Source organism: Amblyomma mixtum, chromosome 7, assembly GCF_055824585.1.
Source record: "Amblyomma mixtum isolate Tamu chromosome 7, ASM5582458v1, whole genome shotgun sequence".
NCBI lineage: Eukaryota > Metazoa > Arthropoda > Arachnida > Ixodida > Ixodidae > Amblyomma > Amblyomma mixtum.
The window spans coordinates 105562182-105589236 of record NC_143018.1 but is presented as its reverse complement, the minus strand read 5'-3'; the positions used below and the strand labels follow the sequence as shown (position 1 = coordinate 105589236).

At 47.7% G+C, this 27055-nt stretch overlaps 2 protein-coding genes across 2 annotated transcripts in view; one reads left to right on the top strand and one right to left on the bottom strand.

Annotated features, from left to right (window-relative positions):
* The window catches only part of LOC149337101 (uncharacterized), a 94744-nt gene that overhangs the window by 35714 nt on the left and 31975 nt on the right, over positions 1-27055 (top strand). The gene's annotated exons all lie outside the window — the stretch shown is intronic.
* LOC149337103 (uncharacterized) lies at positions 3959-18240 on the bottom strand. Its single transcript, XM_089553320.1, has 2 exons — positions 18070-18240; positions 3959-7176 (listed from the first exon to the last, which is right to left on the bottom strand). The coding sequence occupies exons 1-2, from the start codon at positions 18238-18240 to the stop codon at positions 6748-6750; spliced, it is 600 nt and encodes a 199-aa protein (XP_089409446.1). The 3' UTR covers positions 3959-6747.

Below are 27055 nucleotides of genomic sequence, written 5' to 3'. Positions count from 1 at the left end.
AAGCTTGGCAGTGGTTTATCGCTCAAAAACTTGGGAAGTGTTTCCAATAGAATACTATACATGAGAAGGGCATCTTGATACTCGAGCTATAGATAAAAGATAAATATGAGCACAAAATCACAGATTACAGAATGCAGTTCTATATACATATATCTATTTATGCATAACATTGCAACTAAGGCATTCAACAACATGGTGGCTGGAACAAGAAGAACGAATGTTAATTGCTATGCATCTAATTATTTGTCGGCTTATGATAGCATGGCATATGCACTGCGCATGTCAGGTGCATTTTTCTTCTATACGCCGACGTATATACAAGTTCACAAATTTTAAAGATTGCTGGTGGGGTTGTGGGAGCGTACTAAAGTTAAAATAAAATGACTACCACTTTAAACAGAGACGGAAAATTCAGGGGGCACTTTGACTGCCTAAAGTGCGCAGAGGCGAAAGCGTTTTCCGAACCACTTTTGCTGCTTCTGTGGCACTGGTGGCGTCACATATAATTGAGTACTAATTACTAAGTGATGATAAATAACTGATTAATGGTTTTATTACTGATTAATGCCTGAATAGTAATTAACGGCTAATTAATTACGCTTAAGCTTCGCATTTAGGAGTGGAACGCGAGAGCGTGTTGTAGCGCTGCCAGGGAGTCCACGGAACACCACCACCCGTTCGACGCGATGCCTTGCTCTTTGAACGCAACGCTTTTTGAGGAAAGGAAATGGCGCAGTAATTCTCTGTCATCTCGGTGGACACCTGAACCGCACCGTAGAGCAAGGGAGGAAGTGGGAGTGAAAGAAGACAAAGTAGGACCCGTAATGAAGTAAATGAAAATTGTATTTGAGGAAAGGAAATGACACAGTAACTGTCTCATATATCTCGATGAACACCCGTCAGAATTCAGGGGGGCACTTTTTTTACCTAAAGTGTGGTCAGTGATGTGTGGTTAAGATGTTAAGCTTTGCCTCCAAGAGTGGAACCCGACAGCATCTTGCACCGCTGCCAGGGAGTCCACAGAACGCCATTTCCCATTCGGTTCTATGCCTCGCTCGTCGGTAAGTTGGTTTTTGAGCAAAGGAAATGTGTCTGTCTCTCATATCTCGGTGGACACCTAAACCTCTCCAGAAGGAAAGGGAGGAGGATGGGAGTGAGCGAAGACACCGTATTCACTAGACGCGCCTTTGTTCATTCCAAACCATCGAGCTGGCATGGCGGAGTACAATAAATAAAAAAAAAGCTGGCATGGCGGAGTGGATAGCATGCTCGCCTCGCACGCCGAAGACCGGGGTTCGATTCCCGAGCTCGACCAATTTCCTACTCGGTTTTATTTATTTATATGGCCTGACTAGAAAACTTAATTAGACTATTTGGGTAATTAAGCAATTAACTAAGCTCAGTCCCACTTACTTGGAGCATCACTATACGATCCCTTCAATTGGTTGCATGGTTACTAGGCAAAGTACAATTGGCCCCGTTTGAAATTCGCGCACTGTGACGTCACGGCCGTTTCGACCAATTGAAAAGCGTGACATTTTCTGTCGACAACTGCTGCTTACAACGATGAGGCATTAAAGGCTTTCGCCTTAAAAAGTGGGACAGTTCAGTTTAAAAGGTAGCTGGGACAGTTGGGAAAATGTCTGGAACTGCATCCGATGAAAGAACAGCACAACTTGTGCTGGCTAACACGACACCATCGCGCACTGCAGACGTCTTGCTGACGTGGAGAATGTCTGCAGAGCTCGGTGACGCGTAGGCTGTGAAAACGGGCGAGTCCTGTCAGTTACTCATACCATCACCTCGATAGACACGGTCGGGAAACCAACTTTAGGATGCAGTTGATACGCCTGGTCGATTTAACAGAATGGACAGAGCTATACATACCAGGTAGTATCGCACGGCTATTGATTGTACTATCAAAAGTACTATCGATACTACTATTGAAAGCACTAACTATCGATAGTACTATCGATAGTTTAACCATCGATGGTTTTATAGTGACTCAACTGTCGATAGTATATCGACAGTTTTGGATCACTACTGCCGGGCGGCTTCACGCTAAGGGGACGTGTGGGCGCAGTAAAGTGAACTAGAATGATCTAGCCGTGGTCTTTTGCCGTTAGTGTGAGCACAGCATCACAGTGGTGGACACCTGTACCGTGGCATTTTAAGTAAGGGATGGATAAAAGAGCACGCAGATTGTTTATGCTACCTATGACTGCTTTGCAACTTTCACAACAAGCATAAGCATGGTAACTTTTTACAGCTGCAGCTGTTACTGAGACGTCTAGGCGAAACATGGCGTCTCACCTAAGACTATTTTAATCAGCACGCTGGACAGGAAGAGTGAACAAAGAAAAATGTTTTTCACACAGTGTGCTCGCTTTCTGCTCGTTCGTCGCAGCTGTGTTATCGCACTTTCTTTGTTGCAGTTACATACATGATCTTGAGAATACAGCATATTACATTATTCTTATTTATGACGACAATAAATAATTTTTCTATTTTATTAAATTCTTACAGTAAGGGTACGCTCTCGCATTTTATCTTTATCACCACCAACACTACAGAAATTGAGCAAACTTGCATTCGATAGCGCGCATAGTTTGACAAGTTTTCACCAGATAATTAACACCCCATACAAATGAGCTTCATCTGCTGCCCAAGGATCGACAGCGGTGATAGGGACACACTGAGAACAGGCAATGCAACGCGGTCGCACAAGGAGAAAGCAGTACAAACAATGTACAAAGCAATGCATGAACAAGCCTGCTTTAAATGAGTGCTTAATTATTATGATCAAATTTTTCTCGTGCTGCTTCAGTTTCAACAGCGCTGTGACATCCAAGTCACACAAGGCAAAAATGAACTGCAATATAACCACTGCTCTATTTGTTGTCATTCCAACTGTTGAGGAAGGCTGGCTTTAACGTTGTACTGAATCAAAACAATGAAGCAGCAATTATATTGCTGCACGCGCCTAACGCGCCGCGCGGCCTCCGCGCTGAGTCGAAGACGACGACGAAGCGGCGGTGGGCTCTCGTGGCGCGCGGCTCTGTTCTGTGTTGTGGAAGCTGGCTCCATAATTAAAAGAAGGCTCCCGGTCTTGGGTTCTTCCCGACGTCTACCTTCACTGCTCCTCTGGTCGTGACACTGGTGGAGGTGCGGGGTAAGGCGAAGGCCCAGAGATGGGGCCGTGCGGCGCACGACGTCCGCGTATGTGACTGGCTGGACAGGAGGCGGGTACGGCGCGGGATCGTATGGGGTCGGTTGCGGCGCCGGCACAGCTGCAGCGTCTTGTGCCCTGAGTGCCTGTCGGACTTCCTCGCGGATGACGCTGGTGACGGAATCGACGCGAGGGGCAAAGGTGGCTTGAAGGTGCTGCAGCTCCTCGCGGACCACGGAACGGATGAGTTCGCGAAGGGAGTCCGGATTCGTCCTGGGATCATGGTCGAACAGGTCCAACGTTGATAGAGTCGACGTTTGGCGCAGTTGCCGGTCGTACTGATGGGATCTTTGCTGCAGCAATTTCTCCATGTGCACGGCGTCGGCCAGGAATTCCGCGACGGTGTTGGGAGGGTTCCGCACGAGGCCGGAAAAGAGCTGGTCTTTTACGCCGCGCATCAGGTGCCGCAGCTTTTTTTCTTCAGGCATGGCCGGATCGGCGCGATGGCAATATCGGTTTCTTCATGCCCTGCGCAACCTTCATGCACCTTTGACGGCGCAGCCATCATTCGGCTTTTGAAACTGAAAGTTTGAGAAATTAATTAGGTCAGAGGTAAACAGCACGTGCTGATGCACGTATACTAATGCATCACGCAATGTTACGAAGAAAACACACGCCCAAATATTATGTGTCAATACACCTTCAAGGCATAGCTACCACGATCATTTGCAGCACACTTTGTGTGATCCTTGTGTGTAATTTTTTTCATAGACAGTTGTTTGATTTATGTTCTTTCATTTTATTAATTCGCTTTATTCTATGTACATTAATCAGAGCAAAGCCTGAACTGGGCAAAGGCTCCTGTCTTTTGTTAGGACAGGAGCAGCTGTCTCTTTATTACACGAGCATAATAAAACCACAAGTTTCGCAAGACAAGCCATCAAACCAGCAACACAAACTGGCACCAACACATAGCTGGGTAAAGTCAGTCAGATCTTCCAGCATGCCATGTATGGTACAGGTGTAGATGGTGCAATCGAGAAACAATTTTATTATAACAGCTAGCTGCTCTTCAGAGTTGTTTATGACAGTTTATGGTGGATTAACGTCCTGAAGAGACTCAGGCTATGAGGGACGCCGTAGTGGAGGGCTCCGGAAATTTCGACCACCTGGGGTTCTTTAACGTGCACTGACATCGCACAGTACAGTACAGCACACTAATATAATAGCAAAGACTTTCACCGTGTCACACATTCACCTCTGCTGGGCAGCAGTCCTGGCTTTTTCTTGCAAGGCCTGCGTTCCAAGAAACTTCTACCATTTCAGCACCTACTCTAAACACTATGAGCACTTTTTTTATTTCCTGTACTTTCAAATGGCAAAGCATCTCAGAAGAGAGCAGTTGAAACAGGGTACTTACAGGAAAGAAACACGGATATACATAGCAAGGATTTGCATGGAGAAAAAAAAAATGCTTGCCACAAATCATTCCAAGAACAGAATCAAGAACTGTGGTGCAACAACGTTAAGTTCAATAACTGTAACATAAAAAACAGGATATAGGATATATCACAATACACAAAAATTTTTGCAAAAATGCCAAGCAACAAACAGCAGGCTCAAATGAAAAATTGAAGGAGTGCACCCGACCAAATCTTTAACTGGCTTGGGTGTTGCATCGCTGAATGCACCTTGTAAAAGGTTCTTTTCGGCTACACCACTGGCATATTTATGCTATAATTTGATGCGTGAGATGGCGTTTCGTGGTTCCTTTTTGTTAATATAATGTTTGAGTGGAGTACTTGCGTGTTTAGATCAAAGTTATCAGAAATATTCATCGTCTGCCACTACGAAGAGCCAAAACAAGCGGAACACACAGCAATAGTTCTAGCGGCGCATTTGCGTTTACTCTGGGTAGATGTCTTGTCCGCCATGAAATGAGTGGCATAGTTTATGCAGAGGAGGAGGCCATATGGACCAGAACCATTGCTGCGTATGCCACTTGTTTTGGCTCTTCATAGATGCAAATGATTCGGATTTCTAGTAATTTTATCTAAGCAGGCAAGTACTCCACTTGAATATCATGCGAAAAAAAAAAGACCTCCTAATGTCACTTCACGCGTCCAATTACACCAAGAATATGCTAGCGGTTTAGCCAGAAGCAACCTTTTACAAGGTGCATTTATCAACGCAACACCTGAGCCAGTTAAAGATTTAACCGGGTGTACAACAACATAAGGCACTAAAGTGCAAATGGAGATATATGGCATTATTTAAAGGAAAAAAATGGCGCAGGACAAACACAGACAGATAGAGCTTTATTTTCCAACAACGATGGAGGAGACAAGGCTTAAAGCTGCAAGCGCAGCTCGACTGGCCTGCATGAAAATGATAGGAGACATTCGGCAGCAAACCTGTGAAATAACGCAACACCAAAATTGAAAATACTGACAAACTCTATGCTTTGTAACAGAACTGCGACACAACATCAGAGGGCAAGTATATTCGTGAACCATAAAAACTATGTGCAGAAAAAGATAACGTCAGTTACAGGTGCAAATCAAAACATGAATCACCCCAAAAGTAATATAAAAGTGCAAGGTCTGGATTTCATTGAAAGAAAAATGCCGTTGAGCTGCATTCCATTCAGCTGTAAGACATCGGCATTTTTAGACAAATGGAAGTTTAACACACATATTCCTCACTAAACATGACAAAATTAGTAAATGACCAAAGACTATGTCCTCAATTACGCCAAACACATACACTAAAATTAAATGCAGCCACTAAAAACACTTTGGCAATGTCAAAGGGAAAAAGCAATTTTTCAGAAAAGAACATAGTTACACACGCGATGCTAGCCAGGAGCTCGTTCCGTAGTTAACCCTTTCAGGCGCTTTGTACACAGTTGCGTAAGCGGCAAACTTACAGCTTTTCTTGAGAAAATGAAGCACTTTACAGTGATTTCATTATTTCAGTCAAATTGAGCACCCTTCTTGTTACAAATAAGTTGCTTTTTTTGTACCATGTAGAGAACACAGTAAGTAATATTTCACATAATAGTGAGCTAGGTAGCACTTTGTCCGCCGTTTTTATGCAGACAGATTTTGCCACGAGTGATAAGATCGATGATTTTTGCTCAATTTCCAGCGTAATCTGCATCTTCGAAACACAAAGTGATTCCGCGATCCCTAGGGTGTTTACCTGACACACGAGAACATTTCGGCGGTACTATTTCTAACAAATCTGACACTTTGTACAGAATTCTCCACATCACTGTAAAAACTTACCTGCTGGTCTTTCCCGTTTGAAAACTAATTCCCTTTCTTGAGGCCTGAATATACTACTTAGGTGAAAAAATAATTCATTTCAGTCAAAACAAAAAATGACACCTGAAAGGGTTAGGACACCAGTTGAAAGAATGAATTTTTAAAAAAATGCGTTCGTCCCACATTATACGGTCTGGAGGAAACTGTCCACACAGTGTGACAGCCATGCTCTCAGAATATGATCACTAACTGTAGGATGCTCACCACAGACAAGCACTACGTACTGCACTTCAGCACTTTAGACGAGCACTACGTACTCGCCTGACCATCGCTTGACAGTTGTTGGACGGTCGCTGCACAGTCGCCCGCAGTGTCTTCAGTCGCACAGGCATGGGAGCGGGCCATGTGCTGGGCAAGGTGGGCGGGCCTCAAAAAGGACTTGGGGCAGCGGTCGCACCTGCAGCGCTTGATGCTCTTGTGCCTCTGCAGGTGGTCGGCCAGGTAGTTGCGTGCCACAAATCTCGCCGGGCAGAGGTGGCAATCGAACGGCTTGCGGCCCTCATGCCACAGCAGATGTGTGCGCAGGTCCCGGCCCTTGTGGAAGCTCTTGGTGCACAGGTGGCACTTGTGGCGCTTCTCCTTCTTGCTTTCCTCCTTGCCCAACGCGTTATGAGCCGGAGCCACTGATCCTCTGGTGACTGTCCCAGCAACGGATGGGCTTGTATGTATCTCAGCCTGCTGCATTAAGATTTGGAGCATAGAGTCAGATGGACAGGAGCACCCACTCGTGTACATTATAATGCATTTGATACAGGGGCGTAGCCCCCCCCCCCCGAAATTCTTTAGACTGACGAGCACGTTTGTTGCTTATGCTGCCGCCGAGTGATTCAGTTCTTTTGCGGGCGCAAGTCGGTCCAAATAAAGAGCTTCGTTTCCAAGTTTTGTTGCTGTCTTCCTGACTGCTGGATTGCCGTCACTACAATGTGACATCTGGTGGAGGTGCTGGGATATTTAGATTTAATGGAGACGTACGTGTATTTAAATATCTTGCTGCGAGGTTTTGTGTACACATACAGAGACTTTGTTTCCAGTAACACTTTTTTGTCCTTTACCAAGTTGTATTTTCGCATTTGTAATAGTCCATTTTATCTTCGCACTTCTAATTCATATTTTGCAGAACTCCTCTTTTGTACATGTGCTCGCTGTTCCGACTAAAATTTCAGTGCAATTACTCGCAATACATGACCGGTAACAGCTGCTGCTGCGCAGTACACTGGAAAAGAGGACAGCGTCGTTGAGATGTTTTCCTGGCCGTTGCATATGCACAAAAATGAACGACAAAGATTCATTAAAATATTTGTCCTCTACTTGCTAATTTTGTGGCCTTTAAGTTTTTCACCTCAGCGGCATGCACTGCATTGCTGGTTTCGGACTGATATAGTTAGACTTCGTGTGATATTTTCTTTACTCATTAAATACGCAAAAACATGGAAGCATTGGTATCAGTCATGTATGCCACGATTTTTAAGACATACGAATGCATTCTTTTATTTTAAAAAAACATATCTCACTTGTCTAGACAGTGCGTGGCGTTATCTAATACACAGTGGCATTGTCAATGGCAATGCAGTTATTATTTTTGCATTTGATTCCTCCACAAATTCTATAAGGAGGCTGCGCTGCAACATGAGCCCCCCCCCCGAACAAAATTTTTGGCTACGCCACTGATTCTGCTCTTCCCTTCCCTCGTATCCCTGATGCACCTCTGTCCCGTTTACCACCCTCTTCAGAGACACATCTGGTTGACATGCCCCTTGCCAACATTTTTTTTCTAAGCAAAGTGCAACCACGAGTGTCAGTCGGGGAGGTGGGAATATTCCGCCACTGGTTCTGGATCAATCACAGCGCCATCTATCATGTGTGCTCTAAAGCTTCATCCCAATGAAGCACTAGTCGTGAGGTTTTTTTTTTTCAGCGTAGTTGTTCTCCCGTCTATTCTGCTCCATGATTTGGAGAAAGACATAATCACAAAACCTAAGGAACTTGTAAAAAAAAATGGTAAGACACTTAAGTTTCGCCTTAAGGAGCAGAACGCGACAGCGTGCTGCGGTGTTGCCAGGGGGTCCATAAAACCTCACCCCCCGTTCAGCAAGATGCCTTGCCCGCTGGGAACGCATTTTTGAGGAGAGGAAATGGCTCAGATCTCGGTGAACACCCGAACCCCACCATAAGGAAAGGGAGGTAGATGGGAGTGAAAGAAGAGACAGAGAGAAACAGGCACCATAATCAAGGGAACGAAAATTGGATTGCAGAAAAGGAAGTTGCAGTAACTGTCTCACACATCTTGTTGGACGCCCACAGCCCCGATTAAAGGTCCCCAGTTTGAATTCCTCCCGCAAGCTCTCTAACTTAACTAGTAAGTTTATGCTGTTCGAAAGGCTGAATGGTATTACATCATCTAGAACATTGTGCGGCAAACAGTCGGAATGTTACGATTTTTTCCAACGAGCAGTGCCGGCAACTACGACGCCGACGGCTTTTCGACCGAACGAGCTGTATATGCTGGTGCGCAAATACTATGTGTGAGATACTGAAAACAACTACACAGATAATAGGCCGAGCTCATATTCTCAACCACAACATATCGCATTAATAGCTGTCGCTGAATATCACGTTGACACGTGGTGACCGTCATGTCCTTGGTGGATTTGTTACCTTAACCTCTGACAGAGATATGCGGGTTTTGAGGCATCACACGTGAGCGTGGAGTGCTAGCTTTCGATCGCAAGGATGCAGATGAGCCGTGGAAGTAGGAATTAAAACATGGCCGGGGCACTCACGTGTGCTTTACATCACGGCGCAGGGGCGCGAGTGTGCGAAAGCAACTGGTTGAAGCAGCAGTGTGTCAAGTTTCAACGGTTGTGTGCTTGAATCGCTCGAATCATTCCCCCCCCATTATTCTCGCCTGGCAAATGCAGTAGCCGCATTTCCATACCGACGGAAGCCTGCATGACAAGTTTTGTATACGACAGGACAGTCTTGGTAGTCAATGCACTAGATCAGTTAAAACCTTGTAGACTTATACCAACTACGACCTGAAAAAAATTTTATATATTGATGCTTCTGGGATTTCTCGCTCACGGCCAACGGCGCCGCCGACGACACCGGCTTTTCTGCGACACGGGGCTCTTAACACTATCGCGTTAATAGAGTGAACCTGGAGTGAAGCTGGTTCCTCGCGAGATGCAACTCACGAGATCAACAACTCATCATCACCAATGTTAGCACAAGACGACATGTTTAACATGAAGAGCATGAGCAGTCCCATGGGCAAGACTTACTCAGAATGCACAAAACCTATCATTACGGCAAACCATCAAGCATAAGAATTACGGCAAACTATCAGGCATAAGAATGCCGAGGAAAACTGTGATAAGCTGGTACGGTTAATGCGGATGCAAAATGCATTATGTTCAATGGCCGGTGAGTTGGGGACTTTACTACTTTTAAAATGAAAGTGCTGTTTGAGGGGGGAGCTCGGTCTTGAAAAGAAAATTTTATTAATGAAGCCACAGTTATAAAACTTTCAAGGCACATGTATTTTTGTGCACTGATTCTTGATATGTCATTTACTTTCATGTAAAACAATTGCTTGAGCAGTTGTGCAATTTTTATGCAGGTATTTTGCAAAGAGTTTTGAAGAAAATCTGCAGTGGGAAACTCGCTGAAATGCACGACATTTGGTTCTCTTGATACCAAGGAATGCAATAAGGGTAGAATTATTATCCTGGCTATCAGAGAACCATAGGGTATTGAAGCTGCCACTTCAGAAACAGGAATACACACTTCTCTACTCATTTCTGAAGCGACAACTTCAAAACCCTATAACTTAAGTTCTACGATAAGCAGAAAGACAATTTTACTCTTATTGCATTCCTTGATGTCAAGAAAACCCAATGGCATACATTCCAGCAAGTTTCTCATAAGAAATTTCTTTCAAAGCTCTTCACAAAATACATGCATGAAAATTACATAAGTGCTCAAGGAATTGTTTTACGTACAATTAAATGACATATTTAGAACCAGCACAAAAAAATACATATTCCCTGTAGATTTCTTAACTGTGACTTCATTAATAAATTTTTTTTTCAAGACCAGGTTCCCCCCTTAAGTGCGTATGCTTTAACAAGGTTGTACTGTACTACCATATTTACTCGCATAATAGGCACACTCGCATAATAGGTGCACCCCTAGTTTGGTCGCGAAAAATCAGATTTTTTTATTTCCGCGCATAATAGGCGCACCCCGAACTTGGCACTGTGATCAATACCGTAGTTACACGATTGCAAGCCGACGCCTCGCCACCCCCCGCCACCAAATCTTTATTTTAACAAAGTTTTTGCTGAACTGACTACTCGTCCTCACTAGTGCTGCTGCTGCCGTCGCCGCTGCTGTGGACCCACAGCACGTACAACGACATCGCGTAGAAGAGCCGCACACAGTTTTCAGGGATGCTCACTTTAAATGTCTGTTTGGAAAGCTTCATCTCCAGCCGGAAACGTCACGTCTCGACTTAGGCTCGCGAAAACCTCGGCGCCTGGAGTCGCATAAGAAAATTTAGGCATGCCGCAGTCGTAACTGCCGCACCTCTCGGCCACGTCGAATTTCCGACCTGCCGCACGCTTGCCGTGTTCGAGAGCAAACTCCCAGCCATGTAGCTTAAGGTGCTTGCACATCGTGCTAAAACAGCAACGCTCAGCGGCAAAGCCACAAACAAACCACGATGAACTAACACGCTACTGCAGATCCCGGCAGTTGACAGCAACAAAAAAAAACTGGAGTTGGTGATGCTGATGGCGATATGGATAGCGAAAGCTCGCGGCGGAGGTAAACGTTGATGATGATGATGACCTTGGCCTCGGGCGCCCTCCGTGGGTGGTGTCTGGAAGCTCCTGTGCGCGTGTTTGACCTCCGCGATCAAGCGCTCATTGCGTGCAGCCGGAGCTCATCGCGGAGGCCTTGGCGCGTGCATTTCGAAGGCTATTCCCACGTGGCTCGTGGAAATTCGGTGCGGCCCTTACACCGATTCTTTTTTCTAAATATTTTCTTCGGGAAAACGGGGTGCAGCCTGTACACGAGTGCGTTTATGCGGTATGTTCAATTTGGCGAGTCGAAAAATTTCCGGAAATTTTACCCCACATAATAGGCGCACCCCGAACATTGAGCCGGATTTTCTGGAAAAAAAGTGCGCCTATTATGCAAGTAAATACGGTAATTGAGAAGAAGCCGAAATTATGTGTGGGATTCGCAACGACCTTTCCACCCCAAAACTGTGCATTCTGAGCACCTTTAGAGGGCCATTACGGCCGAACAGTTCGTTGCAGGGGGTTCTGGATGCTGCCGTTGTGTTGTGATGCACACATTTATAAAATTTATTAACTGGTATAACGTGAAAATAAACCAGATATAGCGAAGGTGCCTGTAAATTGCAATGGTAGTGCAAATCCATGCGGTAGATGGCGCTGCCTGTGTCTTAGAAACGATGTCTCCGGAAAGGAAACATCAATGATGTTTGGATTTGGTCTTCTACATGTTTGCTGATCACACTGATGTAAACACTTCAAGCTCCCATAGCCAAAGGTCTTAATTCGAACGCTCAGGCAGAGCTGGACGAGAATTCTTTTTCACTGATGCTCACAGTATCATATAAGTGACCTGAAAAGTGAAGCTTGCTATGTCCAAAGTTTCCAATGAATTCTGACGAGTTTCAAGCACCGTTATCAATTTCGTAACACGGGTTCATAAATTCTATAACCAACCTTTTCTGACCCCCCCCCCCAAAAAAAAATCAACCATTTAAACTCCACCACTAATCAAGTCTGTCATCTACTGGCAAGCTGTCCCAGGAGACGAAAGACACGATCAAAAAACGCCAAGGTATGAAAAGCCTCACTCCCCACAGACAGGTCAAAGCTGGCCGAACTGTCAACACTAAGTACAGTCAATTCCTCTAGCAACAATATTGAAGTGCCACGGAAAAGCCACTGTTATAACCGATAATTGCTATAACAGGGTTGTGCTCACAAAAATGAAACATGACAAAATTTAAACACTTAATAAAAGGAAAGACCTGCAGAGGCTTGATCGTTGTAATGCCTGCAAAAGCTCGTTAATTCAAACTTCAGGGGACCGGAGAAAAATGTTCGAATTATTGAATGATGCCGAAAAGATAACAAGAACCAGTTGCATCAAGGTATATTTATCCGGTGAAAGACTGGGCAGCGGTTGCTCACTTTTGAGATGAGAGCGGCACTACAATGATTATTTTTCACATTTTCATAATTGCTCTATTGCATACACTCTGTCGGGACTGTCGAAGCAGAATTGTTAAAAGGTGGTAAAGGCATTCAGGGCAACCTTCACGGTGCGGCACAGTACCGCTGGAACTCCACTGTTACTGCGTCACACCCCTCACAAGCGTCAGTGTTGCTTCATTGCACAAACAGCGAACGGCACGACGTGTGCGCAGTTTCGACGCACTGGAAGAACTTAAGAGAAAGAACCACGCGGACTAATGTGCTCGTGCCAATCAGCGCCAGAAACGGTGCGCAGCTGTGCTCGTTAGCTGTCTCAAACGAGCTTTTATGAAGCTCAGAAAAGTGAAACTGAAACTACGCGGTCTGACTGACTCTGCAGGATAGAATTCAGGTTGGTGCCAGACTATTTGAATGATCACTTGCTGCGCCTGCCATACCTGGACGCAGCCTCCCTTCTGGAGCCCATTCCAATTAACCGCAGTGAGACCCGTAAGTGCCCGAACTAGTGAGCGTACGATGCCATAGACATCCATGGGCATTGGCCAGGACAGTGCTGGCAGTTCCAATTATCCGGATTTCAGAATTAATGTAGGCCGAATTAATGAATGTTTACTATACACCACAACTTTAATAGGTTCCTGTTCATTGTTGTCCGCACAGGGGATAGCTGCCATAATTGCCTCGTCAGCGACGTCTTCATTAGTCATGGCTGCTTTGTCAGGGTGAAAGAATTCTTCGACACGTTGCAGTCATCACTGTTTACTGATGACCAAAGCACCTTCATCACTGCACCAGTGGGAACTTCGCAAGCCTCCACGTCCCTGGCATCTAGCTCGCTTTCCGGAAGCAATTCGTGACAGTAAATCCAAGAAGCTTGCAGAACTGAGGGAACCGTGTGAGCTGACACAGCTGACAAGTGACTAACCACGCTGGCCACTTGCGCGCACCGCACTGATTGAGAGTATGCACGGCACATGGCCGGTGTTGCAGCCCAGCAGCTTGCCTCATGCAGTGGGCCTCTTCAATTTACCACGCTCGGGCAGCCCGCTGGCTGCCAGGAAGTTCGTCTCTGACAGGAAATCGCATCATGGTCACATGGGCTGGCGGCCACCGGAACCAGCCAACCGGCAATCACGGTGGCAAGCCAGACGTGGATCACGAAGGGCAGATCCTCTCCGTAGCCCCGTAGCTTTGCGTTTGGCTGTCTCTCATTACTACGCACACGTACGGCAGAAATAGGCTGCTTGGTATTGAAAACAACGACCTGAAGTTATTGAGGGCTTCCGCCGACTGCAGAAGAAACAGCTGATCGTGCTGGCACCAGTATACATCGGCAACGACTATGCGAGCGTGTGCCTTCGGTGCACAGTGTGCTGTGTAAGCTTCGAGAAATCCACAAAAGCATGCGATGAGCAATCGTAACCTAACGTGTTTCACTCGACACGCCATCGGAGGGAAAAACTGCCTGTGCATTGCTTATCAAACAACACGCCGTACTCGGCACGTGTTTGTTTACTACACAGTAAGTATGACTGGTATGACCGCAGACGATCGACCCTGCATGGCTCTGCTGTGGTCGTTGCGATTTATATGCTCGTGAATTGCTTCCTGTAAGGTGTAATCAGAAAAGAATCGGGATACGTTCCATTCAACTGCAGTCTGTCGACCGGTGACTTTTGCTGCGGGCAAGGAATGCATGCATAATCTTGTGAAACGTGCATATCAGTTTGTTGAACGTTGGCTGCGTATTGTACCTGTAATACCGCAGATTTACCGCAGAGAACTGGCACTGGAATGAAAGGCGCTACAATCAAGCCCTGCATGTCGGCGCCTCAAGTATGGCGTGTGCTTGCATGATCGGCACTGGAAGATCTCTTTAATGAGCTAAACGCGAGGAGATGCATGCCTACACGGTACTTCTCAGATATTTTAAAAATATGTGGATCAAGCGAGGATCAAGCTGTACAACAGTTGGCGACAACAGAATCAGCACTCGCCTCGATCGGCTGTCGTAAGTAACTGTGTGGCCACATATATGCCCGCAGGAATGCCTCGAGCAATGTGCTCGTGAGGGCTTTTAATAAAGGACATGTTTCAGTCAAGCGTTTCTCAAAGCATATCCGCCTCTGCACTGCACCGAACGCAATGAAGACCATATTGCGCTCAACTATAACACGCCGAAAAAAACACGTTCAGCACATGCATGCACATATGCGCGCGTCTGAGCGCGTAATCGGACCTGAAATCTGCGGCTGCTCTCGTGAAAGGCCTCGAACACCACTGCAATATCAGCCGGGTGCACGAAATCAACAGCCGAAATATTATGTGAATCAGAAGTACGCGATCGTAATATACAAAATGGCGAGTCTGGCTGCCCGCTGGTAGCCCGAAACCGGCCAGCCAGAGAAAAATGAACGCGTTCCGGGCAGCCACCGGAAATGCGCGAAGCAGCTCGAGAAAATCGAGCACCTGGCACCACACTCTGGCAGCCTACAGGCAGCCTGTGGGCTACCAGAAGCAGATAATCAAAGAGGCCCCGTAACACCTGCCTTCAGGACAACTGCAATCCACGAAGTTACCGAAGAAGGGGAGAAGATAGACACTGCCCACGCTCCCGCTGTCAGCCGTCGCGCAAAATGCAAAAAAAAAATAATAACCCTGCAGAAGCATTTTCTACGCGCGGTTAGCACCTTGAACGTTAATAACGGACTGCTCCACCAGGGCTCTTTCTTCTGTGCCCGAGCCTTTTGCAAGGGGAAACGCGTCCGTCTTGTCTCCTCCCTGCGTCGCCGCAACATGCAAGGATCCTGAACGCGCCCTGTGTCTTCAAGTGCGTGTCACAGGTTGTTTCGCTTTCACTGAGTCGCTGCACCGGCTCGGTCCGCTGGTCAGCTCCATACGTACGTGCGTGCATTTGCTCTGTAAGCGTGTTTTGGCTGGTGCGGTTGTAGCACCTCTATGTTTTTGTTTCTTTCAAGGTTGACTCTTACCAACCAGATTTCATAACCAATAATGTCCCATGACAGCATTGCTATAAGCGGTTTATTTTACCACAGAACATAAGAAAAATCTGACAGTGCCGCAATTGACCACTGTTACATCCAATACATTGTTATAACCGGTTTTGTTATAAGTGACCGTGAAGGTGAAGGTTGCGCAAACACGGGACGAACCACAAATAAGAGACACAGAGACACACACACAGGCGCACTAACAACTGGTTTTTTCTTCTTGGGAACGCATACTTATGCACCTGACCACGCATGCTCAAACGCTATCTCTAACCACAACAGTCATGCCAAGGGCTGTTAACGCAGATGCGAAGGCAAAAAATTGATTTCAGCTGCGTACAGAGCCACAGACGTATCACTAATATAGTCTGTTGAAAAATTTGAAGAAGTCAACATGTGCCAACTAGGCCCCACCGAAGTTTTATTGTTATAAGTGGGTTTGACTGTAATAAGCATACGGAAAAAGACATAAGGAAGTACAATATCGAGAGGAGTGAACAGGTTCTAAAGGTGGGAGGTAGGATAAAAGAAGTCAAGAGGAAACTATAGTTATTGCCGAAAATAGGATGCATATGCCCTAAGAGACACGGAGGCCAATGTCATTACCTATATGGATAAGATAGCTAAAATAGTGGAAGAACCTTACACAAATCTGCACAGTAGCCGAAATCATGAGGGTGCTAATGACACCAGTGGTGTGAACTAACTGAATAACCTACCGGTAATGAAAGGAGACGTAAAGCAGCCTTTCAAGCAATGCTAAGGGTAAAAGCTGCAGATGAGGATCGGGCAACTGCAGATCTGTGTCTCACGAAATAAAGAGTACCGGAACCTTGGGAGAACACTAACCTCATCGTAATCCATAAAATGAGAAAAACGTTAAGGATCTGAAAAAAATTAGATGAATCAGCTTACTGTCCATGGTTTAAACAGCACTGTGAAACCTCGTTATGGCGTACATCACATGACTGTGGAAAAGCTATGCGCAAAGCAGCTATACGTCGTAACTGAGAACACCAGTACCGTGACTTTTCCCATATGTGCAAGTTGCTGCCAGAGCTACAGCACTTCACGTGCTAGCTTGGTTGGATGCATAAGGGAGCACGCATGTCTAGGCGTCAGCGGAATTTTGTTTGTTAGCAGATTCTACGCTTCAAGAGAGTCCAGATGATTAAATTTTTCACGTTTCCATTCTTCTATCATTTCTAGTAATTTCCACAACACCAATATAACATCAAAGAAAAAATAACGACTCCTAACACACAATTCCGCAAGAAGCAATAAAATCCACAATTTTTCGCGCAATTGCGAGAAACTAGAGGTCTTACACGTAAGCTAGTGCAAAGGGCAGGAGTTGGGGAGAGTTCAGGTACCTTTCTGATGTGATGACCATTTCTTAAAAGATATCATAAGTGCATCGTTTTCCTTTCAAGACCAACCATGCATCCACCACAACATTTGTGTGTCGCTTTTTGCCTGCATGATTATGATGACGGATTTTAATGGTGCAAAGACAGGTATTGCCCAGCAGTGCCATGGCACAAAGTATGTTTTCTGCTCAAGGCGAAGTTTTAGACCCACTTCCCAACCATTTCTCCCCGGATAAGATGAGTACCGGGCCAGGGGAAAATTTGTGCCCGTTGTATCACCTGTGGGCAGCAGACGACACTGAGGCTCAAACCCCCACAACTCCCTCACGCGAAGCAGATGCTCAGACCTCCAGCCCACCGCTGAAGTGTGTTGTGTCTGCCTGTATAGGCAGCCCAAAGAAGCATTATACCGAGAAGGTCGTCATCATGATCATCAGCCTCACTACGCCCACTGCAGGGCAAAGGCTTCTCCCGTGTCTCTCCAGTTAACCCTGTCCTTCGCCAGCCGCGGCCACCGTATTCCCGCAAATTTCCTAATCTCATCCGCCCACCTAACTTTCTGCCGCCCCCTGCTACGCTTGCCTTCTCTTGGAATCCACTCTGTTACCCTTAAGGACCAGTGGTTATCTTGCCTTCGCATTACATGCCCTGCCCAAGCCCATTTCTTCCTCTCGATTTCAACTAGGATGTTATTAACCCGTGTTTGTTCCCTCACCCACTACGCCCACTTCCGATCGCTTAACGTTACACCTATCATTTTCCTTTCCGTAGCTCGCTGTGTTGTCCTTAACTTAAGCTGAACCCTCTTTGTTAGCCTCCACGTTTTTGCCCCATAGGTGAGCACCGGTCAACTGCCACGTTCACTCTCTTCAAATGGTAACATATGCGTGCCACTACTCAGCACTAACAAATATGAACAAAATTTCAAAAAACCTGGATGCTTTGCTGCTCAGCCGGCTCCAGCTTTACACGCCAGACAGGCAGATATTGGACACGCAAGTTGGTGGCAGGAGCCAGGACGACCATAGTGCCAGTCGGACCAGCACTGACACGTGCACTAGATGGTGGCGCTGGGAGACGAGGATTTTCCATGACTGCAAGCATCAAGAGATAGTGCAAGGTGAAGGACTCGCATGTAGCACATAATTCAATGCAAGCACCTCATGACCACACAATAGAAGCTTCCTGTCCTACACCTAGGACAATAAAACTCTGAATGAAATCTTCGACAAAAAAATGATGTGGGTGTTTCCAGTCCCGACATATACCATGCTGACTGGAGAAGCACTTAAAATGGAAGAAGTCCCATGTACAGTACGGTCCACTGTTAAAGGGAACATGCAATCGCGTTACCTCCGCGCTTCGCGAAGCCCTGCTGCCTAGATGCGGCCAGAATGGGCAGGACCAGACGCATGCGCGGAAAGACTAGCTGCCACGCTTACTGCGCATGCGCCTTGTGCCATCAATTCCACAAGTCCTGGGTGGGAGTGCACCGTCAAACGTGGAGGCCACGCAATCGCATGTTCCCTTTAACAGTGGACCATACTGTACCCAGGACACCAGCCTTCTGGTAAGTGGTAAGAGAAGCAATGCTTTGTTTACCATGAGGCATGGGTGGGGCAATCGGCAATGCAATTTTTAACAGGCTAATCACACCTGCATCTTAATCACAGCACTGCCAACCTCACTCCACATAGCGGTATTTCATGTGTACACATCTCTACACATATGTACAGAGACCCCGATGTACAGCCTTTGTCAAAAGTTTGGAGTCCAGGGGGTTTTCTTTTGAGCCACACTGTGTCGTTCTTAATGGATCTCTAGCACTCCAAATTTCCTGGACATGACATTTCTGGTACTGCCTCCTGCAATAGGTAGGACTTCCATGAATGCTCCTGGAGTCCAAGTATAAAGCTTGGAAGTGAACCCCCAGGGCTCTAAACTTTTGACAAAGACTGTACATATGTACAGAGACCCCGATGGCCCTATTCGGCCCAACACAGAATAAATTACGCCCTTACTGAATAACTCAATAACAAGCGCACAATTTAGGGCCCAGACAACTGCTGCCCCAAATTCCCAGGTCAGGTCAGGTCCTTGCCTTGCTTGGCTTTCTGGAAGCAAGGTTCATTGCATATTGTAACGTACTTGTTGACGAAGGGGGGCTTTAATAACAAGTGCGAAGACAGACAAGGCCACGCAAGCTGGGGCAGCAAGGGCGACAGATTCCACACGGCGCGAGCCCTTCTTCGTCGTCGTCAGCAGCTATGCGCCACCTGGCAATGCTAGGTGGCATTATTCCCCCCCTTATGAAAAAAGAGCGCTGTCGACGAAACAAAAAATAAACAAGAAACGAGCAAAGTTCCGCAAGTGAACCGTTCCAAGACATCAACACGTCTGCGTCACCGAGTATAGTGCGGCTTAAGCCGTACAACGTGCACAATGTCAGAGCTGGGCTGTCGGCGTCGGGGTTGCGCAACACCGTCCGGAACCACTTCATAGTTTACGTCACTCACACGCCGGATCACTCTGTAAGGGCCAAAATAGAGGCAGAGCAGTTTCTCGCACAAGCCTTGGCGACGGACAGGAGTCCATACCCAGACTTGGTCACCGGGTTTGTAGTCAACCTGTCGGTGGCGAAGGTTGTAACGGCGCGCGTCGGTGCTCTGCTGTTGCCCGATGTGCACACGGGCCAGCTGACGGGCTTCTTCAGCACGTTGGGCAAATTGTTGGGCGTCTGGGTCGAGTTGGTCATCCTCTGGGCACGGGAGCATGGCATCAAGCATGCTCTGAACTTCACGTCCGTACACAAGGCGGAACGGTGTAAAGCGCGTAGTTTCCTGCAGGGCGGTGTTATAGGCGAAGGTGACATACGGCAGGACCTCATCCCAAGTTTTGTGCTGGACATCTACGTACATGGACAACATGTCCGAGAGGGTCCTGTTCAATCTTTCGGTCAAGCCATTGCTCTGCGGATGGTAGGCTGTGGTCTTGCGGTGCGTTGTGCAGCTCAGCCGAAAGATGTGGTCGATTAGCTGCGCTGTAAATGCCGTCCCCCTGTCGGTAATGACGTGCGATGGGGCGCCGTGTCGCAAGACGATGTTGTGCATGAAAAACTCCGCGACTTCGGAAGCTGTGCCACGAGGGATCGCCTTGGTCTCGGCGTAGCGAGTCAAATAGTCGGTAGCAACTATGATCCACTTATTGCCGGCGTGCGACAAAGGGAAAGGGCCGAGGAGGTCCATACCGATCTGGTCGAACGGAGCGCGAGGGGCTGTAACGGGCTTGAGAAAACCCGCCGGCTTAAGTGGTGGCGTTTTCCGGCGCTGGCATTCTCGGCAGCTTTTAACGTAGCGTTTGACATCTTCAGAAAGTCCAGGCCAGTAGTACATGTTCCGCACTCTGGCGAGCGTACGTGAAAAGCCCAAGTGGCCAGATGTGGGCTCATCGTGGCAGGCGAAAAGAACGTCAGCTCGGAGATCGGCTGGAATGACCAGAAGGTAAGGTCTATCGTTGCCTCTCGAGTTCTTCTTGTACAAGAGGCCTTGCAGCAAACAGAAGGAGCCAAGACGTCGAGAGAAGTGGCGAGGTATAGCCGTATCGCTACCTTCAAGGCCGTCAATGAGAGGGCGAAGTTCCGAGTCCGCCCTCTGCCGGGTCAGTAGGTCGGAGGCGGTGAGCGTACCAAGGAATCCGCTGTCGTCATCGGGCGCTGCGTCGCCAGGATCAACTGGTGCGCGCGACAGTGTGTCGGCATCTTCGTGTCTGCGGCCGGACTTGTAGACAATAGTGATGTCAAATTCCTGGAGCCGTAAGCTCCAGCGTGCCAGGCGTCCAGATGGGTCTCGCAAATTTGCCAGCCAGCATAGGCAGTGGTGATCGGTTACGACTTTGAATGGGCGGCCGTATAGATAAGGGCGAAACTTCATGGTGGCCCACACCACCGCAAGACATTCTTTTTCAGACGTGGAGTAATTGCTCTCGGCGCGGGAGAGAGTACGGCTAGCATAGGCGATAACCCTCTCAAGGCCCTCTTGGTGTTGAACAAGGACAGCTCCAAGACCGATGTTACTGGCGTCGGTGTGAACCTCGGTATCGGCATCTTCGTCGAAGTGCGCAAGAACGGGAGATGTTTGAAGGCGCTGGCGGAGCGTAGAGAAAGCGGTCTGTTGCTCAGAGGTCCAGACAAAGGAGGTGGTATTCCTGGTGAGACGCGTCAACGGCTCGTCAATCGTGGAAAAGTCCGCAATAAAGCGCCGATAGTACGCACAGAGACCCAGGAAGCGCTGGACAGCTTTCTTGTCGGTTGGAACGGGAAAGCGCGCGACGGCGGCAGTCTTTTCGGGGTCTGGCCGCACTCCCTCAGCGCTCACAACGTGACCCAGAAATTTGAGCTCTTCGTAACCGAAATGACACTTCTGGGGCTTCAGGGTAAGGTCAGCCGAGCGGAGAGCGTCGAGGACAGCCCGCAGGCGCTGGAGATGTTGATCAAACGTTTCCGAAAAAACGACGACGTCGTCCAAGTAGACAAGACAGCTTTGCCACTTGAGGCCTGTGAGGACGGTGTCCATCATCCTTTGAAACGTAGCCGGGGCGGAGCACAAACCGAAAGGAAGCACTTTGAATTCATAGAGGCCATCTGGAGTCACAAAAGCGGTTTTTTCGCGGTCCCGTTCATCTACTTCAATTTGCCAATAACCGCTCTTCAAGTCAATAGATGAGAAGTACTTAGCGCGCCGTAATCTATCCAGCGAATCGTCAATGCGCGGCAACGGGTAGACGTCCTTTTTGGTCACACTGTTCAGTTTGCGATAGTCGACACAAAACCGGAGAGTGCCATCCTTCTTCCTAACGAGGACGACAGGCGAAGACCACGGGCTTTGGGGAGGTTGAACAACGCCATCATCAAGCATTTCCTGAACCTGGGTTTGAATAACTGCCCGTTCTTTAGCAGAAACACGGTAAGGCTGCTGTCGTATAGGGCGAGCGTCGTCTTAGGTGATGATGCGGTGCTGCGTGATGGGTGTTTGACGAACCTTCGAGGAAGAAGCGAAGCACAGCTTGTATTCCTTCAGCAGAAGCTCCAAAGCCAGTCGTTGTTCCCGAGGCAGGTGGCAGTTTATGTCGACGTTTTCAAGGGAGGGCTCGTCAGTTCCGGCTGCCGCGGAAGCAAAACAAACAGGAGTATCGATAAAAGGTTCGGCAGAAGCAATAGCGGTTCCTGCAAAAAGATGTCGGTACTCATTAGAAAAATTTGTGACCAGCACCGCAGACCGGCCACTACGAAGCGTTAATAGACTGCGAGCGGCACAGATGCCTTGAGTAAGCAGGAGTGAACAGTTAGCCTCGGCGACTGCTTCTGCGTCATGCAAGTCGTTGCAGGCGACTTCAACCAAAACACTGCTCCGTGGCGGCAACGTGACACTGTCAGCAGAGACACGAAGGGCGGCACTGCGGTGGCAAGAGTCGGCGAGGTGGGTGGCTTGACTGGTCGAAAAGCTGATGATTCGGTGGCGGAGGTCGATCACAGCACCATACTCCCGCAGGAAGTCAATGCCGATAATGAGATCGCGGGAGCAATTGCACAGAACTACACAACTGATGACGAACGTAGATCCATGAATCTGAACGCGAGCCGTGCAAATGCCCTTTGGGGTAACGAGATGACCACCGGCTGTACGAAGATGCACCACAGAACATGGAGTAAGCACTTTTTTCAGAAGAGTCGCCAATTTATCACTGATAATTGAATAGTCGGCCCCGGTGTCCACTAATGCACTGACTCTGTGACCGTCGAGAAGAACAGGTATGTCCAAAGAAACGGGGCTGTCTAGGTCGGATGACGGTGCCATCTGTTCACGGTCGGAACGTAGCGGCGGCGACGGGAGGTCTTCAGCGCAGCGACTCCCAGCGACCTCGCCCCCGAAGGTCGCCGGTCTCAGTTTTCCCGACGAGGGCTGGGCGAGCGACCCTGTGGTGCTCGCGAGGAGCTGTGGGGGTTCGGGGAAGAGCGCCTCGGAGACGATGAGCGCGGCTGATGCGGCGTGCGGGCTGAAATTCGCTGTTCCGCTAGGAAATCTTCAATGGCAGGGGGCCGATGGCCAAACCGGGGTCTGGATGAATCGGCTCGAAAGCCCTGCAGACCGAGACGTCGATAAGAGCAGTTACGGTAGAGATGTCCTGGTTCTCCGCAGTGAAAGCAGAGTGGCCGGTTATCAGGTGTGCGCCAGATATCGGCCTTCCGCAAGGGCGCTCGGCGATCGTCGAAATACTGCACTGGTGGCACGGAGGACCGCGGCTCAGGAGGCGTTACCGGAAACGGTGGTGGCGAAACCGCAGCCGGGCGCCTCGCAATTTCAGCATAGGTGGGGCGGTGACATTCTCCTGGTAGAGGAGGTGTTTCGACAGCAGGAGCCCTGAACGCCTGTTGCACTTCCTCGCGAACAAGAGCAGAAATCGAACCTAGCGCTGGCTGCGAAGGGCTGCAAAATTTCAGGACCTCTTCACGCACGATGGTGCGAATCAGTTCACGCAGATCGTCAGGGTGGCTCCCGGAGGTAGCAAACGATGCGGTGACAGCAGCAGCATGCACGGGCCGGTCGTAGGTCGCAGAACGTTGTTGCAGCACCTTTTCCATCGTTGTGGCCTCTGTAAGGAATGCAGCAACGGTCGATGGTGGGCTGCGCACGAGGCCTGCGAAAAGCTGCTCTTTGACGCCACGCATCAAATGCCGGAGTTTCTTGTCTTCCGGCATGGCCGGGTCAGCTCTTCTGAATAGGCGCGTCATGTCCTCGACGTACATCTGGACAGTTTCGTTCGGCAGCTGGATGCGAGATTGTAGTGCACGCTCAGCTCGTTCACGACGATCAGCGCTTGTGTAGGCCTCCAGCAGCCGACGACGGAACTCATGCCACGAGATTAAAACGTCCTCTCGGTTCTCAAACCAGGTGCGAGCACCATCCTCGAGGCTGAAGTAAACGTTCCGGAGTTTGGCTGCGTCGTCCCATTGGTTAAACGCAGCTACGCGCTCAAAATGAAGGAGCCAGTCCTCCACATCCTCAAAAAGTTCCCCACGGAACGTCTTGGGAATCCGCGGAGTCTGCAGGGTGTAGTGAGATGGCGCGGCAGCGGCAGTTTGCAGAGGAGAAGGAGCGGCTGTCTCCATGGCGCCGCTCTCTACTAGTCCTACCTCCAGAGGCAGCCCCTGGATCCTCCGACTGAAGCGGTGTACCGGGGTGTCGAGTGGTACAGGGCTGGCGCGACGGCTGCCTGGAGGGGTCTCTTGCATGGGTTCACGGGTACCCGGCACACTCCACCAAACTGTAACGTACTTGTTGACGAAGGGGGGCTTTAATAACAAGTGCGAAGACAGACAAGGCCACGCAAGCTGGGGCAGCAAGGGCGACAGATTCCACACGGCGCGAGCCCTTCTTCGTCGTCGTCAGCAGCTATGCGCCACCTGGCAATGCTAGGTGGCAATATACTGCATCTCCACAGCGCGAAGCAATGGCTGCATGTGTACGTTTCAATAACAGTGAGCTGCTCCCTCTGCTTCTCCACTGCATCCATCACAAGTGCAATCCTGCCACGTCAGTTTTATTCTGGTCGCATGATGATGAAATTTTCAGGAAGTCTGGCAGTTTTCCAGAGATCCAGACTCTGCAACTTCTGACCACTACAAAATGGTGACAAAGAGCACAGTCCTTGGAGAAGTACTATGCATACACTCTGCTTCCTTATTACTCCTTTATTACTCCCCGAAATTGCACCTCTCGCCTTTCTTACACGAAAGAATAAAAAGCATTTTGCTGACACAATCCCAATGAGCACTGAAACTGCCTTGGACATCCTGTGGACGTTTAAAACATCTATGGCGATAATGCAGCCAGTATCTTGCTAACTTCACCTAGTTGTGCTTCCTCACACAAAGACACACTACTTGGATTTGCTTCGCAGTGCAAGACATTCTTGTCCAAAGTGTTCAAGCAGTGGGCCGCTTTGTTTGCAAGCACACAACCACAAAGACAGCAATGTACCAATTTGTTTCTTTCATTCGGTCACGAAAATCATACACAAAGGTGCATTTGCATGACACAAGTTGATGCAGCTCAGCGTCAGCAGTGTCTGCGAGTTCTTTCCTTCAGTTTCCATTCCATCAGAGTACAACTAAAACAATTACCCGACCCTGAAAAGCCTGGCTTTCAGTTCTTTTGGCACCACTACAAATTCTGCCCAAACCTTGAACTAAAGTCTCGACCTACCTAATCTACATGCTGCAGAAACCAAGAGCATGCACCCTTCGGCCAAGTTGACCAACTGCATTCTTCAGATTTCTGCGGAACTGCCATTCGAATACTGTGCGTTCTGCAACTACATTTAGGAAATACTTCACAGCTTTGTGGAGACCTAGGTGCACATACTATAACCAGAGAAGTATGTCTATAAAGGATGCACATAAAAGCACCCAAAAAAGACAGCCGAGATAAAAGCGACTTCCATCAAGTGAAAACAAAAACTCTAAATGACCTGTTAATGCTGGCATGAAAATTTCAGAGCGCCAATGAAAAACTAAAGGACATTCAGCCTCGCAACACTCTAAAAAGTAAGCAGCGTACTCAGCATCATGCAATCAGTTTGCTCTAAATAAATTTGAAGCATCACGTGTGAATGTAGTTATAGCAAGCATGACATCAGGATGACAAACATAAAAACCAAGTAAGGTATAAAATAGTAGCAACACAATGCCTGCATCAATACACAAGCTACAGCTTCATAAAAAAGCATAAGCACATACCGCCGCCACAAAAATGATAACTTAAAAGGATAGAAAGAGTTGTCTCCACACGCCATTTTGCCCAAGAAAACATGACATTAAGTGCACAGGCATTTTGTCAAACAACACACGCTTCCATGAAGCTGGATAGCCCTGGGTTTGCACAACGTTCACACCTGTAGAGAAATTTGATAGCACTTTTCACCCGATGTACCAAATTCATGGGTGCTAATTTATTATTCACCGGAGTGGTTTACACAACCTCTTCTTCAAGAGGTTCCAGCGAAACTGTCCACAGCACATCGCTTGAGGCAACTCGCACATACATACAGTGGTATAAAGAAGCACTGAAGTGCATAGCAAATAGTGCAGATGATGGCAACATCAGGTTCTAGACACAGTTAGGCTTACCATCACACGCATAGCATAATTATGCCACTCATGCTTTAGAATAGAGCCAAGAAGCACACATAATTGATCCAATACACGCAATGTTGGAAGTGAAATTAGCTTGAAACACCAAGAGAATATTCACGACCTTTTTTCTCCCGAGTGTGGTGTAATGTGCCATGAACAAAGAAAACAGTCACACAGATTCACCATTCACTCTATCCGAAGGAATTTATGCCCGTCACAAATTGGTTGCCCCCTCCACAAATGAATAATGAGAATGAAACCAGCCTCTCGTGCAGACTATTCACAAATAACGAAATGCCACCACATGACAATTTAAAGCTCAGTTAATTCTGAGCAACTTAATCTCAGTTCTAGCTCATCAGTACATTTTATGTGCCCCATTAGCACAAAAGCTGGTGTCCGCTGTCTATGCCAAGAAATTTGGAGGATGTCAGAACGCCGGTGTACGATGTCATAACACATGTAAGTGAACATGTATAGTCATGAATGATGAAACATAACAAACTATGTCTTATGAAAGCCAAGAGTTGTAGTCATAGTCATTCTGCAACATATTATGACTCAGCACTTTACAAGTAACGTAATGTAAGGTATCCAGAGTTCGTGCAAAATCACGTAGTCATGACATGTAGTCATAGTCATGACTCAATAATTTTGAAATGTAGCATGACTCAGTATTTTACTTATGCAATGTAGCATGGCTCAGCACTTTACAAGTAACATAATATA